This window comes from Bufo gargarizans, chromosome 3 (genome assembly GCF_014858855.1).
Source record: "Bufo gargarizans isolate SCDJY-AF-19 chromosome 3, ASM1485885v1, whole genome shotgun sequence".
Lineage (NCBI taxonomy): Eukaryota > Metazoa > Chordata > Amphibia > Anura > Bufonidae > Bufo > Bufo gargarizans.
The window spans coordinates 246,202,251-246,221,506 of record NC_058082.1 but is presented as its reverse complement, the minus strand read 5'-3'; the positions used below and the strand labels follow the sequence as shown (position 1 = coordinate 246,221,506).

Sequence of the window (19,256 nt, the reverse complement as noted above, 5' to 3'; positions counted from 1 at the left end):
CTGTAACCCTAACGCTGTGCTGCCCAGTGTCCCCAAATGCAGGGATAGTGACATAACTATGCCAGACAGTATGAAGAGAAGTGTCATATACAGAGCCCCTTTTCTTAATAAGTAAATTCGGTTTTTGGTGCAATGAGGGCATCACCATTGCTCTCGTGGGACCCAAGCTCCACTCCTTTCTGTGGCCAGCCTCTCTCTGGCTGCGTTGATTGACAAGGCCATGGCAAAGCAGCCAGGGAGGGTCTGACCCAGTGGCGTAGCTCGGGGGCGCTGCCCCAGTTGCCAAATTGCAGGGGGCGCCAGGCAGCAGTCCTTTCACGGAGGGCCACGGGAGCCTATGGACAGGCCTGAAGCCTATGAGGCATTAGAACGGCGCAGGAGATCGCGGTTACCTCCTCGTGACCTCCTGCGTCAGGTCTCGCGAGATGACATGATGGCGCGGCGCGGGAAGGCACAGTGAGGCGTTCGTGACCGACTGCGCCAGGACGGCACAAGCGGTGATGGAGTGAGGAAGAGAGGTGAGTTAGTATATTTTTTTTTTTTTTTTGTGTAACTACCCTAAGGCAGGCCATACTGGGGGCACTATGGAGGTGGGGGGCATTATCAGTTTAACCGTATATATTATACAGAGGGGGCCACATTATACAGAGGGGGCCAGAATATATATTAATTTTACAGAAGGGCCATTATATATTATACAGAGGGGCCATTAATAATGACCCCTCTTTATAATTATAATATATAATGGCCCCTGTGTAATATTAGGATATATAATAGCTGCCTCTGTATTATTAGTAATATTTAATGGCCCCCTCTGTATTATTATAATATTAATGGCCCCCTCTGTATTATTATAATATATAATGGCCCCCTCTGTATTATTATAATATATAATGGCCCCCTCTATATTATTATAATATATAATGGCCCCCTGTGTATAATGATAGTAGAGGATGATAGTAAAGCGAGGAATCTAAAAATGTTTACTGTGAAAAACAAAATTGCAGAACGGATGCGGACCCATTTTGCAGACGTGTGAATGGACCCTTACTTAGGCTACTTTCACACTGGCGTTCTGGCTTTCTGTTTCTGAGACCTGTTCAGGGCTCGGTCCAAAACTGATTAGTTTTACCCTAATGCATTCTGAATGGAAAAGGATTCGCTCAGGATGCATCAGTTTGCCTCCGAATTCTCTGCAATGACACGACTGAAAGAAGGTGTCATGGCGGTCTTATCTCCGAATGAAGACGTTGAGGAAAGTCTACATGACAGGAGATGTCACTGGATGGATGAGGTATGGGGTGCTGTATTGTACTGTAGATAATAATATCCATCCACATATTTGTTTCACGGTAGGGTCGGGGCGGTGGATTGAGAATATGGCCCACCCTGCCGCATCCTGCCCCCAGACTTCAGGTCACACTGTGCGTGTTCTGAATTCTGGGGCCTCACACCCATCTACTACATTATCTGTACTCAGAGAGTTATCACTGTGTTATCTGTAATGTTACATAGGACTGCAGGGGATGTCTACTACATTATCGGTACTCAGAGAGTTATCACTGTGTTATCTGTGGTGTTACATAGGACTTCAGGTGACATCTACTACATTATCTGTACTCAGAGAGTTATCACAGTGTTATCTGTAGTGTTACATAGGACTTCAGGTGACATCTACTACATTATCTGTACTCAGAGAGTTATCACAGTGTTATCTGTAGTGTTACATAGGACTGCAGGGGATGTCTACTACATTATCTGTACTCAGAGAGTTATCACTGTGTTATCTGTGGTGTTACATAGGACTTCAGGTGACATCTACTACATTATCTGTACTCAGAGAGTTATCACAGTGTTATCTGTAGTGTTACATAGGACTGCAGGGGATGTCTACTACATTATCTGTACTCAGAGAGTTATCACTGTGTTATCTGTGGTGTTACATAGGACTTCAGGTGACATCTACTACATTATCTGTACTCAGAGAGTTATCACAGTGTTATCTGTAGTGTTACATAGGACTGCAGGGGATGTCTACTACATTATCTGTACTCAGAGAGTTATCACTGTGTTATCTGTGGTGTTACATAGGACTGCAGGTGACATCTACTACATTATCTGTACTCAGAGAGTTATCACAGTGTTATCTGTAGTGTTACATAGGACTGCAGGGGATGTCTACTACATTATCTGTACTCAGAGAGTTATCACTGAGCTATCTATAGTGTTACATAGGACTGCAGGGGATGTCTACTACATTATCTGTACTCAGAGAGTTATCACTGTGTTATCTGTGGTGTTACATAGGACTGCAGATGACATCTACTACATTATCTGTACTCAGAGAGTTATCATTGTGTTATGTGTTATCACTGCAGGTGACCTCTACAACATTATCGGTAAAAAGGGGCGTTTCCACAGGTTGGGGGGGGGGGGGGGGCAATACATGGTTTACCCCGAGTGCTGGCAACCCACGCTACGCCACTGGGCTGACCACAAAAAGGAGTAGGGCTTGGGTGCAACAAGAGCAAGGGTGACATCCTCATTGCACCAAAGGCCTAATTTGCATATTAAGAAAAAGTGTCATAACTCAGGAACAGAGCCTCAGATCGACAAAAGAAAAACTGCATTTTAATCAGGTGAACCACAGCTATGCAAACAGTTTATAGGGACAGATTCCCTTTAATAATGCCTGCATGCATTCCTAAAGTGCCACTAAATATAATACTTCCCCTCCAAGCAGAGCACCATAAAAAAGTACCTACCTAACCCTTTCCCGTATCACGCACAGCCGTGCAGGGTATCAGGCTCAGACGTATACTGACGCCATTGTGCCTGTCTATGCTGGAGACCTGCCCTCTTGTAGGCCACCGGCCTATAGTGATCTGCAGGTTATGAGGGTGAATGAGGAGGCATGGAGCCAGCTATTAACGTTATAAATGAATGCCTGATCTATTTGGGGTCCTTTGAGGAAAGGCCTTGCGGCGGTGGGGTTGCCAACCCCTGCAGTACACCACAGTCCTTGTACAGGGACCTATACATTGTATTAGCCTACACAACAAATTGCAATGAATAGGGTTTAGTGCGCCTATTATTTCAATATGGCAACCAACAGCATGTTAGGAGAATATCAGAACACATGAAAAAGTAAACCGCCAGCAGTATCACACTGACGGAACCCATACTACCGCGAATCCTAGCCATGTCACAGACATATCCATCCGCTATGATACCACTGTTCTCCACACTCATTACAGATGGCAAATGTCATCATCTCTTCATCAGGGTTCCCAGAACGGACCCAGCCGGGTAGAAACAGCGTCCCTCGGGAAATCATGGTTATCGTACAATTAAACCTTTCACATTTCTTGCATTTAATTTGACTAGTCTGGACTCCATCAGCGCGCTGCGGAAGCTGATGCTCCTGGACACCAGCCTGAGTATAGCTAGCTCTGAGGTCTCGGAGCTCCTCACTTGCCATCTCCATAGCGCTCATTCCTGCAAATGTCTTGGGGGAGAGTGTTCCAGAATATATGAGCTTTTTCAAGTGCATGTTTTTAGGATTTTTCAGATTGGAGATTTTACTACGTATGCAGCTTCTATACTTCTTTTCATTCCCAATATAGAGAGTGTGGATGCTTTCTTCAAGCCCATTTCCATACTCTTGGACTTTTTCTTGGCACTGTGAAGGATCAGCTAAAGCCTGGTACAGAAGTTCTCTGCATTTCATTCTCAGGTCCTCAATGCTCATTTGCTGTTGATCTTGTTTCCCTGCACTGAGCTGGTTGACACTTGTCACTTGTGAGCCGGGCCGCTGATTTTGTTCTACTTTTTGGGTTTTAGTCGAGGTATGACTGCTTGGACTCTCCAGATCTGTCAGGTCTTGAGTTGTACTGTCAGCCATTTCTTGTTCCCCTGTAAAGCTCTCCGGAGCCGCGCTGTCTTTGTACAAGAGTTTCCATTTAGAGAGCAAGCACTTGGCTTTCTTTTTCAGTGCCCCTGGTGGACAGCTTTTAAGTACTCGGTACACAACTCTGACGGCATCAGTCTGCTGTAGGTTTTCCCAGTTGACTTTTGCTTCTTCAAAGTAAGAGAAGTGGTATGCAATGTCTTCATACATTCTGTCACTTAACAGACTCTCCACTTGTAAAGCTCTGAAGGTCAGCTCCTTAATACCTGCCGAGTCTAACATTCCTATGGTAGGCAGAAACAAAAAAAATAAAAAATACCGTCACTCAACGATTCAAGTGCTACAAACCATGTAGGTTTCTCTTCATCAGATCTTTATCCAGGTTGTACTCACTCCATGTTGTTATGCCCGGAGAAGTTGTTGCCTTTGTTAAATCCTCCCGTGTGTATTGGAGAAATGCTTTTACAGTAAGGGTGTCCATACATGTAGCGGTAGTGTGCCACAACTAATGCTACATGTATGGATACCCTTGCTCTAAACAAAATTCTCCAATATATACGGGAGGATTTAAAGGGAACTTGTCACCGGGATTTTGTGTTTAGAGCTGAGGACATGGGTTGCTACATCGCCGTATGCGCAGTTCGTTCCCTGAGGCTGATGCCAGCACAGGGAAGGAACACTATAACAACACTGCGCATGTGGTAGCTCGCGCATCGCGAGATTACGGCGCTCTAGCTTTCTGACGTCGGGGAGCAAGGAGATTCTGAGGATGCGGGGCGCTGGGCTCATCTCACGTACAGGACTCATCTCAGGTTAATTTGCATATGTATAAAATAGTTTTTTATACAAAATAAAAGCACACAGAGCTATGGGGACTGGGTATTGCGGATGTGCTAGCGGCCATCTTGCAACCGATGTCCTCAGCTCTATACACAAAATCCCAGTGACAGGTTCCCTTTAACAAAGGTGAAGTCTGGTGCTACAAGCCATGTGGACAGAAAACTCACTGCAAACTGTAGCCATCCATGGAGAAACCACATACCGTACACTACTGCTATTTACAGCAGTCCCAAACCAATATTTGCAGCTGCACCGTATAGCAGCACAGTAAACCATCTTGTGATAATTCAGAAATGGTGAAAGATGTCACGTTGTGCTGGTGCCAGAAATTTCATTTCTCATGCCTGCTCTTACCTATTAGGCTTAGGGCTCATTCATAAAACCATAGGTCGTCCATGCCCGTAGCGGTCCGCAATGCACTGTCACCGGCCGTGTGAATCCCGTATTGCAGCTCAATATATGGCAAAAGATAGGAAATGTCTTATCTTTTGTGGTGCCAAGGCACGGACCCAAAAACCCACGGAAGCGATTGGTGGGCTTCCGATCTGTTCCTCCCACTTGCACCGTATCTTGCGGATTGCGGACCCATTCAAGTCAATGGCTCCGCTTCCAAGAAACGAGATTCACACGGCTGGTGCCTGTATATTGTGGACCCGCCATTTGCAGTCTGCAATACGGGCATGGACGGCCTACAATCATGTCAATGAGCCCTCAGACTATACTGTAAAATAACAGCATTAGAGCTCATGCACACCAAACGTTCGGCCCTGTGCCAAATAGCGGTCCGCAATGCATGGGCACCAGCCGTATGTTTCCTTTGTGCATGATTCCTTCTTGAGATCAGAGAACATCATCATGTAGCACACGCATGAGATCTCAAGAAGGAATTGTGCATGAAAGAGACGAAAAAGCCAAATCAACAGAAAGACTCCAACAGAATAAAACGTGTTCTACAGCAATTATGGCCATCGGACAACTTAGGCAAACACATCATCATTAGAAACCATATGACATAGCTAATGTCCTGCGGGCAGTTTAGGGGCTATTTTGATGATAAAAGTTTCCTTTTATTATGATCCAGGTACAGATTTTTCCCTTTTCCTGCGCTTCCCCCGCCAGGCCCTGCAACCATGACATTTTTTAGGATTCCACACAACCCCTTTTTAAGTTACAGTTGGGGTCATCCCTGCACAGTCTGACAATGCCCAGTTAGTGCTGCCAGTGCTGGGGTGAATTCACACCTGCCTTGGAGGCTCCATTCAGGGAGGATTCCAAATGAATGGAGTGTTGAAGCTCATTTTGTGTCAGTTATGTGCCCTATCCGCCACTTTTTTCTGTTGTTCTGTTCCTGTAACGGAGCGGAACAGAAGGAGCGGAACAGAAAAAAAATAGAAGTCATGTGAACCCGGTCTTAAAGGGGTTGTCCGGGTTCAGAGCTGAACCCGGACATATCTCCATCTTCCCCCACTCAGCCCCTATGACATGAGCATCAGAGCATTTCATGAGCTAAACCCGGACATATCCCCGTTTTTACCCAGGCAGGCCCACTGACGTGAGCACCAGAGCATTTCATGAGCTGAACCCGGCAGGACCCATTTTCCCCAGGCAGGACCTCTGACGTGAGAATCAGAGCATTTCATGAGCTGGACCCGAACATATCCCCGTTTTCACCCAGACAGGACCTCTGATGTGAGCATCAGAGCATTTCATGAGCTGGACCCGGACATATCCCCGTTTTTCCCCAGACAGGACCTCTGATGTGAGCATCAGAGCATTTCATGAGCTGGACCTGGACATATCCCCGTTTTTCCCCAGGCAGGACCTCTGACGTGAGCATCAGAGCATTTCATGAGCTGGACCCGGACATATCCCTGTTTTCACCCAGGCAGGACCTCTGACGTGAGCATCAGAGCATTTCATGAGCTGGACCCGGACATATCCCCATTTTCACCCAGGCAGGCCCTCTGATATGAGCATCAGACATTTCATGAGCTGAACCCGGACATATCCCTGTTTTCACCCAGGCAGGACCTCTGACGTGAGCATCAGAGCATTTCATGAGCTGGACCCGGACATATCCCCATTTTCACCCAGGCAGGCCCTCTGATATGAGCATCAGACATTTCATGAGCTGAACCCGGACATATCCCTGTTTTCACCCAGGCAGGCCCTCTGATATGAGCATCGGAGCATTTCATGCCCTGCATAGTGACTGTAGGGTAAGGGCTTTTTTGTTTACATTTTTCACTGCTAGGCATTGGCTAGCTGTAGCTCTGCTCTAGCCTGTAAAACGGCTAGGGCAGCTCTAAAGTCCGTCTATTAGTGTCGGTGACGTCACCAGGAACACTGCTGGGTGGAAGCCTCCGCCTAGCAGTGGAAAATGTAAACAAAAAAGCCACCTTATCTCTGTGTAGTCTCTACTCCTGGTTTTGGCTCACAATCACGGATAGAAATCACTGATCAAACACTCACCGAATAATCAGGCCTTGTTTACATTTCCATGTCCGTGAAAAAAGTATGTTTCATCCGTGAAGATGTCTGTGTGTTTTTTGCCCACCATGTATATTCCACAGACACTGCTCAGCTGAAAGTTAATTCCCAGACCATCTCCTAATAGTGGTCAAGGAAAAATGGACCAAACATGGATTCAACATGGGTGCCATCCGTGTTGTGCCCGTGTTTTATCATTGAGCCATAGTTTATAATAGGTGTCTTTGGTCCGCCTCATGGAACAAAGTAATGCATGACTCTGCGTTTTTTTCACTGACCTATGGTCAGTCTTCAGTAAAAAAAAATACTGATATGGGAACAAACACATTAAAATCAATGGGTACATGTGCTGTCCGTGGAAAATGTGGATAGCACACGTGAGTGAAAAACAGAAATGTGAACAAGGCCTGACTTTAAAAGAGGCCTCAGACTGTGCAGAGACACACCCCCTACTGGTAATACCCAACTGGACCAGTATTCATAAACTGCACATAGGGGGTCATTTATCATTAGATATACCCAATACCGTCTGCTTAAAGGAGTATGCACATCTGAGACAATGGGGCAATATTGGTAGGATATGCCCCCATTTTCTGATAAGTGCGGGTCCAACACTTACACCAAGAACACAGCGGGGAAGGTGGTGGCTCTCTCCCCATAGTACTGAATGGGAGCGAACTGCGATTGCGAGGTCACCGCTCCCATTCATTTCTATGGGGCCAACAGAAATAGCAGAGCCAGCGCCCAGCTATTTTCGGCAGCCCCATAGAAATATATGTGCACCCTCCACAACTTTCGGGCCTCCGTTCTCAGTGTAGGTGGGACCCGCACTTATCAGACAATGGGGTCATATCCTAGCGATATGCCCCCATTGTCTGAGATGGGAATACCCCTTTAAGGACCTATTACCATATTTTCATTCATTTCAATGGGGCCACAAAAGATAAGGATAGCACACCGTGTACTGTCCGCTTCCATATGTCTGTTCCGCGGCCCAGCAAAAAAAAAAAAAAAAAAAATAGAACATGTCCTATTCTTGTCCAATTTGCAGACAAGAATAGGACATTTCTACAGGAGGTGGAAAAAATGGCGGTTTTGCAGATCTGCAGTTTGCGGAGCCTTAATCACAGTAGCAATGACATGCCACTGCTGCCAATCACTGGCCTGTGGTGAGCACGGTAGTCAGTACAGAGGGTGACAACGGCTTTGTTTTGTTATTTTTGCATGTTTAAAAGTCTTTTTACCTTATTTTTTATTTTTTTTAAGATATGGGACACATTTACACATGCATGGTTATACAAACTTGTCAAACTTTACCGCCATCTTACTTTGCACCAAAACTTTGGCACACACTGGCACATCTCAGGCCATGTCCCTTTCGCTCTAGGCTATACCCCCTTGCAAGTAAGGAGCAAAAAGTGTCTAAAACACTTAGGCTGGGTTCACACGGGCGATATTTCCGCGCGGGTGCAATGCATGAGGTGAACGCATTGCACCCGCACTGAATCCGGACTCGTTCACTTCTATGGGGCTGTGCACATGAGCGGTGATTTTCATGCATCACTTGTGCGTCGCGTGAAAATTGCAGCAAGCTCTATATTGTGCGTTTATCATGTTGGCCCCATAGAAGTGAATGTGGCTGCCTGAAAATCGCAAGCATCCGCAAGCAAGTGCGAATGCGGTGCGATTTTCATGCATGGTTGCTAAGATGACAGTCTATTCACTGTATTATTTTCCCTTATAACATGGTTATAAGGGAAAATAATAGCATTCTTAATACAGAATGCTTAGTAGAAGGTCAATTGAGGGTTAAACTAATAAAATTAACTCACCTCCTCCTCTTGATCGCGTAGTTGCCGATCTCTTCTTACTTCTTTAATCATGAGCTGCCGGCTAAAGGACCTGCGGTGACGTCACATCACATGGTCCATCACCACCATGGTCTAATGTGGTGAGCTCAGTGACGTCACCACAGGTCCTTTGACAGGTCCTGAAGAAAGAACAGAAGACCGGCAGCTATGCGATCAATTGGAGGAGGTGAGTTAATTTTTATAATTTTTTTTAACCCTCAATTGACCTTGTACTAAGCATTCTGTATTAAAGAATGCTATTTTTTTCCCTTATAACCATGTTATAAGGGAAAATTATTACATCTACACAACACCGAACTCAAACCTGAACTTCAGTGAAGAAGTTTGGGTCTGGGTACCACATTCAGTTTTTTATCACGCGCGTGCAAAACGCATTGCACCCACGCGATAAAAACTGAACAACGGAACACAATCGCAGTCAAAACTGACTGCAATTGGGTACTTACTCGCGCGGGTTTGCCGCAATGCACCCGAGACGCATCCTGAGCCAAAACGCGACGCCCATGTGAACCCAGCCTTAAAGTGTTGTAATAACTAACAGGTATAATAAAAAGAATATATACATATAGGCCTCATGCACACAACCCTATTTTTGTACATATCTGATCTGCATTTTTGGCGGAACGGATGTGGACCCATTTATTTCCAAGGAGCCGCAAAAGATGCAGGCAGCACACCGTGTGCTGTTTACATCCATATGTCCGTTCCATGGCTCCACAAAAAGAACCTGTCCAATTCTTGTCTGTATTGTGGACAAGAAAAGGCTATTTTTTACAGTAGTACAGGATGTGCAGAAGGGGAAAGTGTGTGACACACATGGTCGGTTTCCATGTTTTGCAGATCCAAGGTTTGGAAACCGTAAAACAAATATGGTCGTGTGCATGAGTCCTTACTGTCCAGAGCCCCCTCGGCTGCCATCTTATCCTCTCTGCTGCTACAGGCATAAAGTAATGTGGTTGCAGCAGTGACATGCTGTATGCCACATAAGACTGTTGCAGCCAATCACTGGCTCCAGAAGTATATGACAGAAGGACTTTTAGGGTCCATTCACACATCCGTTGTTTCTTTCCTGATCTGTTCCGTTTTTTGCGGAACAGATCTGGACCAGTTCTGTACCCATTCATTTTCAATGGGTCCTGAAAAAAATCGGACAAATCCGATTTTTTTTTCAGGACCCATTGAAAATGAATGGGTACAGAACTGGTCCAGATCTGTTCCGCAAAAAACGGAACAGATCAGGAAAGAAACAACGGACGTGTGAATGGACCCTTAGACCAATGATTGGGTTCAACAGACACGTGCAGTATATGGGTATGTCCCCACTGCAGTCAGAACATCAAAGCCCAGGGAAGGACGGAGTGGTAATGCTGGAACAGAGGTGGCTCGGGATGTTAAAGAGGTATTCTTATCTGGGACACTGATGGCATATTGGTAGGATATTCAATCAATGTCATATAGGAGCAGGTCCCAGAGGTGGGACCAGCACCTATCTCCAGAGCAGAGCTCCTGAAGTGAATGGGGAGCAGTTACACATGTGTGGCCACCCTCCGTTCACCAATATGGGAGTTCCAAAGGTAGCCGAGCACAGGCTCATCTATTTACAGAAATCCCATCCTGATGAATGAGGAGGTGGTCACGCTTGTGCGTTCACTCCACTATTTTTGGAAGTCCCATAGCAGTGAATGGAGAGCAAGTCATCCATGCGTGATGTGCTCTCCTTTACTTCGGGGACCCTGTCCTGGAGAGGTTAGTGGTGGGTCCCAGAGGTGGGAACAATATCCCAGATGGAAACACTCCTTTAAGTATAATATATATTTTTTTTTTATCAGTGTCCCTGCTGTTTAAGAAAAGACAACTTGGACTACCCCATAAATGTGGTGTATGGCATTTACAATAGTAATATATAGACCAAGCGTTTACATGTTACACCATGCTCAGAGGTCTCACCACCCTCCGAGTCCATTTCAAGTAAAAGCACGTAAGCAATGTATAAATGCTTCTAGTTAATAAACAGTAAGAAATACACTCTATATTAAAAAAAAATGCACCAAGGAGGAGTTGTTGGAATCAAATGAAACTTTAGGTGAATGTAATAATGATATATGTAGGTGATTAAAGGGAGCCTGTCATCACAGATTGACAATTTAACCGTTCCTGGTGCAGATGACATACCGTATACCAAACATACCTTTATCATCTATTTTTGATATCATGAGACCCTGTAAAATGTATTTTCATTTATATGCAAATGACTTAAAAACCAGTCCAATGGGCGGTCCCATCAGTAACAGTCCCTAGGTGCCTCCATCTGAACGGCTCCTCCCTCTCAGGACTGTATGGAGCCCTGCTCCTCCCCTAAGTACTGAGTTTACCCCCGCTCCTCCCTCTGATCCCATCATCAAACCACTTGTACTTCCGCACAGGTCAGCTCACTGTCTGCAAGAGATTTTAACTTTATTGTGAAAGGTGGTTCTAGTCTGGATTTCAAAATGATATATGGTTGGGCATGAGGGCATATATGTTCTGTATGGTATCCTGTGGCACATTTACCCACAGATGTTACAGCTGGGTCTGTAGATCCTGCACACTTGTAGGTTGCTGAAGCTGGTGTCCCAGTTGGTCCTATAAATGCATGATTGATGATAAATCTAATGACCAGGCAGGCCAAGGAAGTGTTGTAATCTGGCAGAGACATTCCTGGAAAGCCCTTGCTGTGTGTGGGTGAGCATTATCCTGCAGAAAATGCCAACTGGAAGCCCTGCCATGAGAGGCTACACATGAGCTGAGCTATGAGTGCCTCTCGCATCACCACTAGAGGTGACTGGCTCCCCAGATCATCACACCGGCAGATGGGGCAGTGTGTCGTTCCACAGCAAAGGCAGGATTGAAGCGCTCACCATGAGACCTCCATGACTGGATCTCTAACAGAACCTGGATTCATCGCTACAGACAATACAGTTCCAGTTCATAGCACCAAAATGCATTCTGTTCCGTTTAGTTGCGTTCCCAGACCGGAGAGCAAACCGCAACATGTTGTAGTCTGCATTCCGTCCTGGGGATGCGGAGAAAAATGCAAGTCATTGGGGACAGATCCGTTTTCACTGACACAATAGAAAACGGATCAGTCCCTCATTGACTTTCCCTGGAGTTCATGACGGATCCGTCTTGGCTATGTTAAAGATAATACAACCGGATCCATTCATAACGGATGCAGACGGCTGTATTATCAGTAACGGAAGCGTTTTTGCTGAACCCTGCTGAATCCAGTGAAAACGCTAGTGTGAAAGCAGCCTAATGCATGTATGCCAGCTGTTTTCTGTGCACCGCCATTGTTTATTTCCACATACTGTTCTAGTGCACAGCACATTCACAAATTCTACAGAACATAAACGTAAAAAGCGATCACCAGCAGAGGGAGGCATTTTATAAAGAAAGGCTGTGGACTGTCAGATTCACTGGAGCAATCCAAAAGAAGCACCGCTGTGTTTATAAGGAGAATCATGTATGTGACGTGCAATCTAAGAGCAAACAATAAGGGTATGTACACAGGACTTTAAATAGCCATCAGACATGTATTTTCCATGGAATCCATAGCAGAAATCACGTGCACATGCTGTACAAGCTAGCATCACCCCTGTGCCCAGTAACTGGCTGCAGTGGTCAAGTACATGGGTATGGCACATCATCGCTACAGTCCAGCCAACAAAGAACAATTGGGAATACTGATGCCAAAGCAGGTGAGTATAGTGTTGTATAATTCTACTAGGGTGCTGACATACGCCACAGCGGTACTACATTTTGGATGCGGAAAAAAGGTTTAAATTAACGCACATGGTTTTCTCTCTTTAGGGCTCATGTACACGACCATTGCTCAGCCGTACCCGTATTGCGGCCCGCAAACAGCGGGCACTGGCAGTGTGCACCCCACATCACTTGAATTGGTCCGCAATCTGGAAAGATTCCGTGGGGTTTCTGTCTGTGCCTCCGCACCGCAGAAACATAGAACATGTTCATTTTTTTTTGCGATGCGGATGGATCCATCTGCAGACCGTCTTGCGGCCCCCAATGCATGGATCGGCCGTGTGCATGAGCCCTAAATCTGTACTTTCTTCCAGCAAAGAAAAACACACAGCAGACTTAACCCCTTCAGGACCCTTTGATATTCCATTTTTATTTTTCCCTCCTTGCTTTCCCAGAGACATAATGTTTTTATTTTTCTATGCACAGTCGTATGAGGGCTTGTTTTTGGCGGGACAAGTTTTACTTGAACACGGCATCTGAAAGAAAGAAAGAAAGAAAGAAAAACGGAAGTACAAGCTTTCTGGGCCGGAACGCCTTCCACTGGCTGAGATCGTAGAAGGCGTTCCATTGAATTAATAGGCTAGGTCTACACAACGACATTTGTTGCGCGATAAAAAGTCGCGCGACAGATAGGGCGCAACATTTGTCGTGCAACATTTTGTTGCACTAATGTCGCGCGACAAATGTCGTCGTGTAGACCTAGCCATAGACAAGAACCTGTACTAGGCTTCTAGGCCTATTTTAATTCAGGCTCGCAGGTGGCAACACTGCTTTGGAATATACCGATCTTTGTATTCTGTAATGGTTAAAATTCCATTACTTTATACAAATTGCAATCTAATGATAGCATGTTAGGGTGGAAACATTCAAATCATCCCCTTAACACAAAAATAATCAAAAAAGTAAACATCATAGGCATCGCTGCGTCCGATAATGCCTGCACTATTAAAAAAAAAATTATAATGTATCCCAAACAGTGAATGGCTCAACGGGCAAAGAAAAACAATAATGGCCTATTCGTCGTTTTTGATCACTTTTTATTTAAGGGAGGTGAATAAAAAGTGTGAAATAAAAAGTAATCAAAAACGTCATACATATCTTAATGGTATCAATAAAAACTACAGATCGTTCCACAAAAAAGGAGCCCTCACACAGCTCTACAGACCTAAATATAAAATAGTTATGGGGGTCAGTATATGGGAATGAAAAGAAAAAAAAAATTCCCAAAGTTTTTATTATTTTGCAGTATAAAAGAAATACAAGAAAACTATATAAATGGGGTATCATTGTAATCGTACTGACCCAGAGAATGAAGGGAACAGGTCAGTTTTACCACACAGCGAACACGGTAAAAAGAAAACCCATAAAACAGTGGTGGAATTGCATTTTTTTTCCCAATCCCACCCCATTTGGAATTGTTTTCCAGCTTCAGACTACATCATATGCAAAATTAAATAGTGGTAATAGAAAGTACAACACAGCCAAAAACAAGCCCTAACACAGCTATGTGAACGGAAAAAAAAAAAAGTTCTTGCTTTTGGAAGGCAAGGGGTAAGAAACAAAACCGCAAGAACGGAAAATCGCCATGTCTGGAAGGGGTTAAATGGTTGTACAGTCTCAGGATATTGATGACCTATTCTCAGGATCCTCGATATTAGATCAGTGGGGGTGTCGGGAGCTGATCTGATATTACACTGTGCCTACAAAGAAGACGACATGAAGATCACTTTGAAGTGGAAGCAGCGTTCACACGAGCGCCGCTACCGCTTCAAACTGCTGATCGGCGGAGATATGTCATCACTATTGGGGCTCATGCACACGACCGTATGTATTTTGCGGTCCACAAAACACAGATCTGCAAAAAATACAAATGATGTCCGTGTGCATTCCGTATTTTGCAGAATGGAACAGCTGGCCCCTATAATGCGGACAATAATAGGACATGTTCTATTTTGTTGCGGAACGGACATATGGAAACGGAATGCACACAGAGTAACTTCCAGGTTTTTTTTGCTGACCCATTGAAATGAATGGTTCCACATATGGTCTTCAAAAAACGAAACGGACACAGAAAGAAAATAAGTTTGTGTACATCAGGCCTTACTCCGCTGCACAACCCCTTACTGTAATTCAGTTTTGCTGTATGTAATTTGCTTTTGTTCCATTTCTGTCAGGAAAAAGCATAAGCACAGATACGTTTTTACAAAAACCAAACGCTTTTTTTTAAATACTTTTTTACCGAATCCAAAAAGCATTACCACCACGAAGTGTGGCAGCACCCTTACATTCCCTGCTCTTTGGTATTTTTTTAAAAAGAGGTTTTCCGTGACTTTAATATGACCTATCCCTAGGATAAGTCAACCTCAGATCTGTGGGGGTCCTACGTGCAAGAGACTCCCGAGCCCCCCCCCCCCCCCCCGTCTATATCAGTTGTTTGCAGAACCACTGAGACTCTAAAGGGAATTGCAGGGGCCCTCGGCTCTGGAACAGGGCAGCGGTGAATATGTGAGTGGTTATTTTTATTTTTAACACATTTCACCCCTAAAGGGGGTATCTGATTGGCAGGGGTCTGACTGCTAGAGTAGGGCCTGTGTCCCCCCATTTGAATGGAGCAGCGGACATGTATGCACGCTGCCGCTCCATTCTATAGGACTGCAGAAATAGGCTAGTTTTACACTAGTGCTAGACATCTCCGACAGGGAGCAGCCTGCCGGGGATGTCTGGATACAGAATTGCCGGACGCTACCTGATACTTGCCAGCCTAATTACCTATAATGGGGATCGGTGGAGATCTAGACGCAACCTGGCAAATATGCCATGAACCTGCAGGTTTTCGTCCAGTCGAGCATTGCCATATTTGCCAATTGGCCTCCATTATAGTTAATGGGGGCTGGACGGCAACGCGGTTGCTTCTGGCAATGCAGGAATGCAGTAGAGATCTGGAAGGCTGCTCCCTGCCGGATCTAGAAGCGCTGGTGTGAAACAGGCCTTATACTGGTCTATCTCCGGCAGCCACACAGAGTTGAATGCAGCAGCATGTCCACCTCTCCATTCATATGGGGGAACGCAGGCTCTGTTCTAGTGATCAGTGGGGACCCCTACGAATACATCACTGGGGGTAATTTATTAAGGGACTTGCAAGTCACAAGTCCCTCTGCTGTTCGTGCAACAATATTTAGTTGAATGGACAGTTTCACACCATGTCCGGCAGTTGGATGGGACTGGGGAAGAACAAATGTACGAACACCTGAACCTGGAATCGAGTGTAAATTTTGGCAAAAAAACGACACCAGCCAGGAGCAGGAGTCCTTTTTTCACCAAGTGCAAGGACTGCCATAGATGCAACTAATTTACGAGGCACACGGCTCATCAGAACTTAGAACAGCAGCGCAAGGGGAAACTAATGGGGTCATTTATCAAATGGTGTAAGATAGAACTGGCTTAGTTGCCCATAGCAACCAGATTCCTCCTTTCATTTTCCAAAGGAGCCGTCAAAAATAAAAAATAAGGTGGAATCTGATTGGTTGCTACGGGCAACTAAGCCAGTTCTATTTGACACCAGTTTGATAAATGTCCCCCTAAGTCCAGCATTAAAGACAGTCTTAGTAAATGTGTCCCACTGTGTGTACCTAAATAGTGACGGTATAACTAAGGGTATATTGCCACATCCCATAATTGTGCTAATCAAACACTGATGGCCTATTCTAAGCCCCTGGCAAGCCTTTTAAGATTTCCAAAATCTCTATGCCATGAACTGTATTGGACAAGACACTTAGGAGATATATCACATGTGTTCTAAAGGAAAACTAGTTTAGTTGCCCATAGCAACCAATCAGATTCCACCTTACATCTTTCAGAATTGCTCTGGAAAATGAAAGGTGGAATCTGACTGGTTACTATGGGCAACTAAGTCAGTTTTCCTTTACACCAGTTTTGATAAATCTCCCCCTTAGGCCTCATGCACACGGCTGTTGTTTTGGTCCGCAGTTTCGGCGGCTGTGATGCGGACCCATTCACTTCAGCGGGGCCGCAAAAGATGCGGACAGCACACGGAGGTCCGCCCAAAAAATAAAATAATATAACCTGAACTATTCTTGTCCGTGCTTTGAGGACAAGAATAGGCAGTTATATTAAAGGCTGTCCGTGTCTTCCAGATCCGCGGTTTGCAGTAGTGTGCATGAAGGCTTAAGGTGCATTCGTATTGTGAATGCTTTCCATGCTGCAAACCCTACACTGAACCTTTCTACTGCCTCCCAGCTTTGTCAGAGGGCGTCACACCAATATTATCGGTTGCGGCAATTATAGGCGCAAGGCGCGCACTTCCTGTGACAACAAGCTCCGCCCACAAAGCTTTATTACCTGAAACAATCTGGGGCGCACTCACTGGGAACCTACGACCTTTCCCGGGCCGCTCGCTGGATGACGTCACAAGAGCCGACGCCACCACCAATGGGAAGCTAACCCGCCCCCTTGTAGTGATTGGCAAGTGTGCTGCCCAATCAGAGGCGGGATTACTTAGAGACTGGTTGAATCTGTACTGAATACTGATAGAAACTAAGATAATGGTGGCGCAGCTAGTATATGGAGGTCGCGTTCAGACTGTCATTGTGCTACCCTGGAAGCAGAGGACGTGTGGTGGGCAGATGTTATAACCCTGCTAGTATAATATATGCTCGAAGTAGTGTTCGAACTGAGAACGTAAAAACCTGTAACATGAAATACCACGTTTCACTGTGACAAAAAATGGCACAACACTTACTCTAAGACAACCACAAGGGGTTTTACTCCAAACAGGTGCAAAGGAAAAGGGTAGTTGCCCATAGCAACCAATGAGCTTGTATTTTTCAGGGGCCCTGAAGTGAATGGAGCAATCTGGTTGCTATGGGCAACGACTTTCCCATTCCATTGTACCACATTTGTTATAAATGAACCCTGCTAGTTGCACATTGTGAACACGGTTGTATGTGGATTTGATGACTGTCCTGTTTTTGTAGCAATTTATAAGAAAAAGCCTTTGTCCAAAAATACCCAAATTACATTTATCTAATATACCCCCCAAGTAACATTATTCTTTTTTCATATTCTGTAAAAGCTATGGGGGTCATTTATCAAACTGGTGTAAAGTAGAACTGGCTTAGTTACCCATAGCAACCAATCAGATTCCTCTTCATTTTCCGAAGCAACTCTCCAAAATGTAAGGTGGAATCTGATTGGTTGCTATGGGAAACTAAACCAGTTCTACTTTACACCAGTTTGATAAATGACCCCCTATGTTTCCACTATGTTAAAAATCCCTGCTTTCTGCTGCTGCTTAAGTTTGCTGTGCAGTGGAGCTCTAGGGGGATGGGATTGGCGCACACAACCTCTGCTCCGCCTCAGCCGAGTTCACATAACCATTTAGTTTTCCGTTCTGATCTTTCAGAAAGACAGAAAAATAAATAAAAATAAAAAACGATACTGTATTTTAAGCATCCATTATGCTGATTTATGCACACGTGGCATCCGTTTTAGCCATTTCCACCTGAGATCCGTTATTTTAGACAGAAAAAATCCTGCACAAAGTTTTTATTTTCTGTCTAAACCAGGGGTGCACAACCTGCGGCCCGGGGGCCACATGCGGCCCTCGATATCATTCTGTGCGGCCCCCAACCATCTGTTGACAGACATGTATGACTATGTCTTGTGGCTGCTCGCATGCATTTCTCATGTATTCTCCTATTAGATGTAAATCCTGGAGGTGTAACCAGATATTTATAGTATATACTGTATGTACAATATGCAATAAATACAGTATATCAGTTGGTAATACCCCTTTAACTTTTATTTTTCGGCCCTTGGGATTCCTTCAGTCTTACAGTGTGGCCCCCGACCAGAAAAGGTTGTGCACCCCTGGTCTAAACTAATGGATCTAAGACGGAAATGGCTAAAACGGATGCCACATGTGCATAAATCAGCATAACATTTTTTTATTTTTCTGTTCTTACAGATCAGAAGGACAGAAAACTAAACGGTGATGTGAACCTGGCCTTAGGCTACATTCATACTGTCAGTTTTCCATCAGTGTGTGCATCCATTTTCTTGCCCTCTATCCGTGTTCAATAGCTGTTTTAAGCCTCATTCACACGTCCGTGTCTGTTCTGAAATCAGTGAGCAGGTGGTCAGTGATGCATCCGTGAAGCTGTCCGTGTGTCTGTTTTTTGCTGTCTGTGTTGCATCTGTGTTTCACTGACACTGAACAGCTGAAAAATAATTTTCAAAGCATCCCTGTTGCATCCGTGGTTTTCACAGACCCATGTACTATAATGGATTTGATGAATCCGGCCAAAATAGAGCATGAATCCATG

The 19,256-nt window shown here is 44.9% G+C and overlaps 1 protein-coding gene across 1 annotated transcript; it reads right to left on the bottom strand.

Annotated features, from left to right (window-relative positions):
* Positions 1–2,611: 2,611 nt before the first annotated feature.
* TCEANC (transcription elongation factor A N-terminal and central domain containing) lies at positions 2,612–17,354 on the bottom strand. Its single transcript, XM_044286749.1, has 2 exons — positions 17,272–17,354; positions 2,612–4,194 (listed from the first exon to the last, which is right to left on the bottom strand). The coding sequence occupies exon 2, from the start codon at positions 4,190–4,192 to the stop codon at positions 3,206–3,208; it is 987 nt and encodes a 328-aa protein (XP_044142684.1). The 5' UTR covers positions 4,193–4,194; positions 17,272–17,354; the 3' UTR covers positions 2,612–3,205.
* Positions 17,355–19,256: the final 1,902 nt, after the last annotated feature.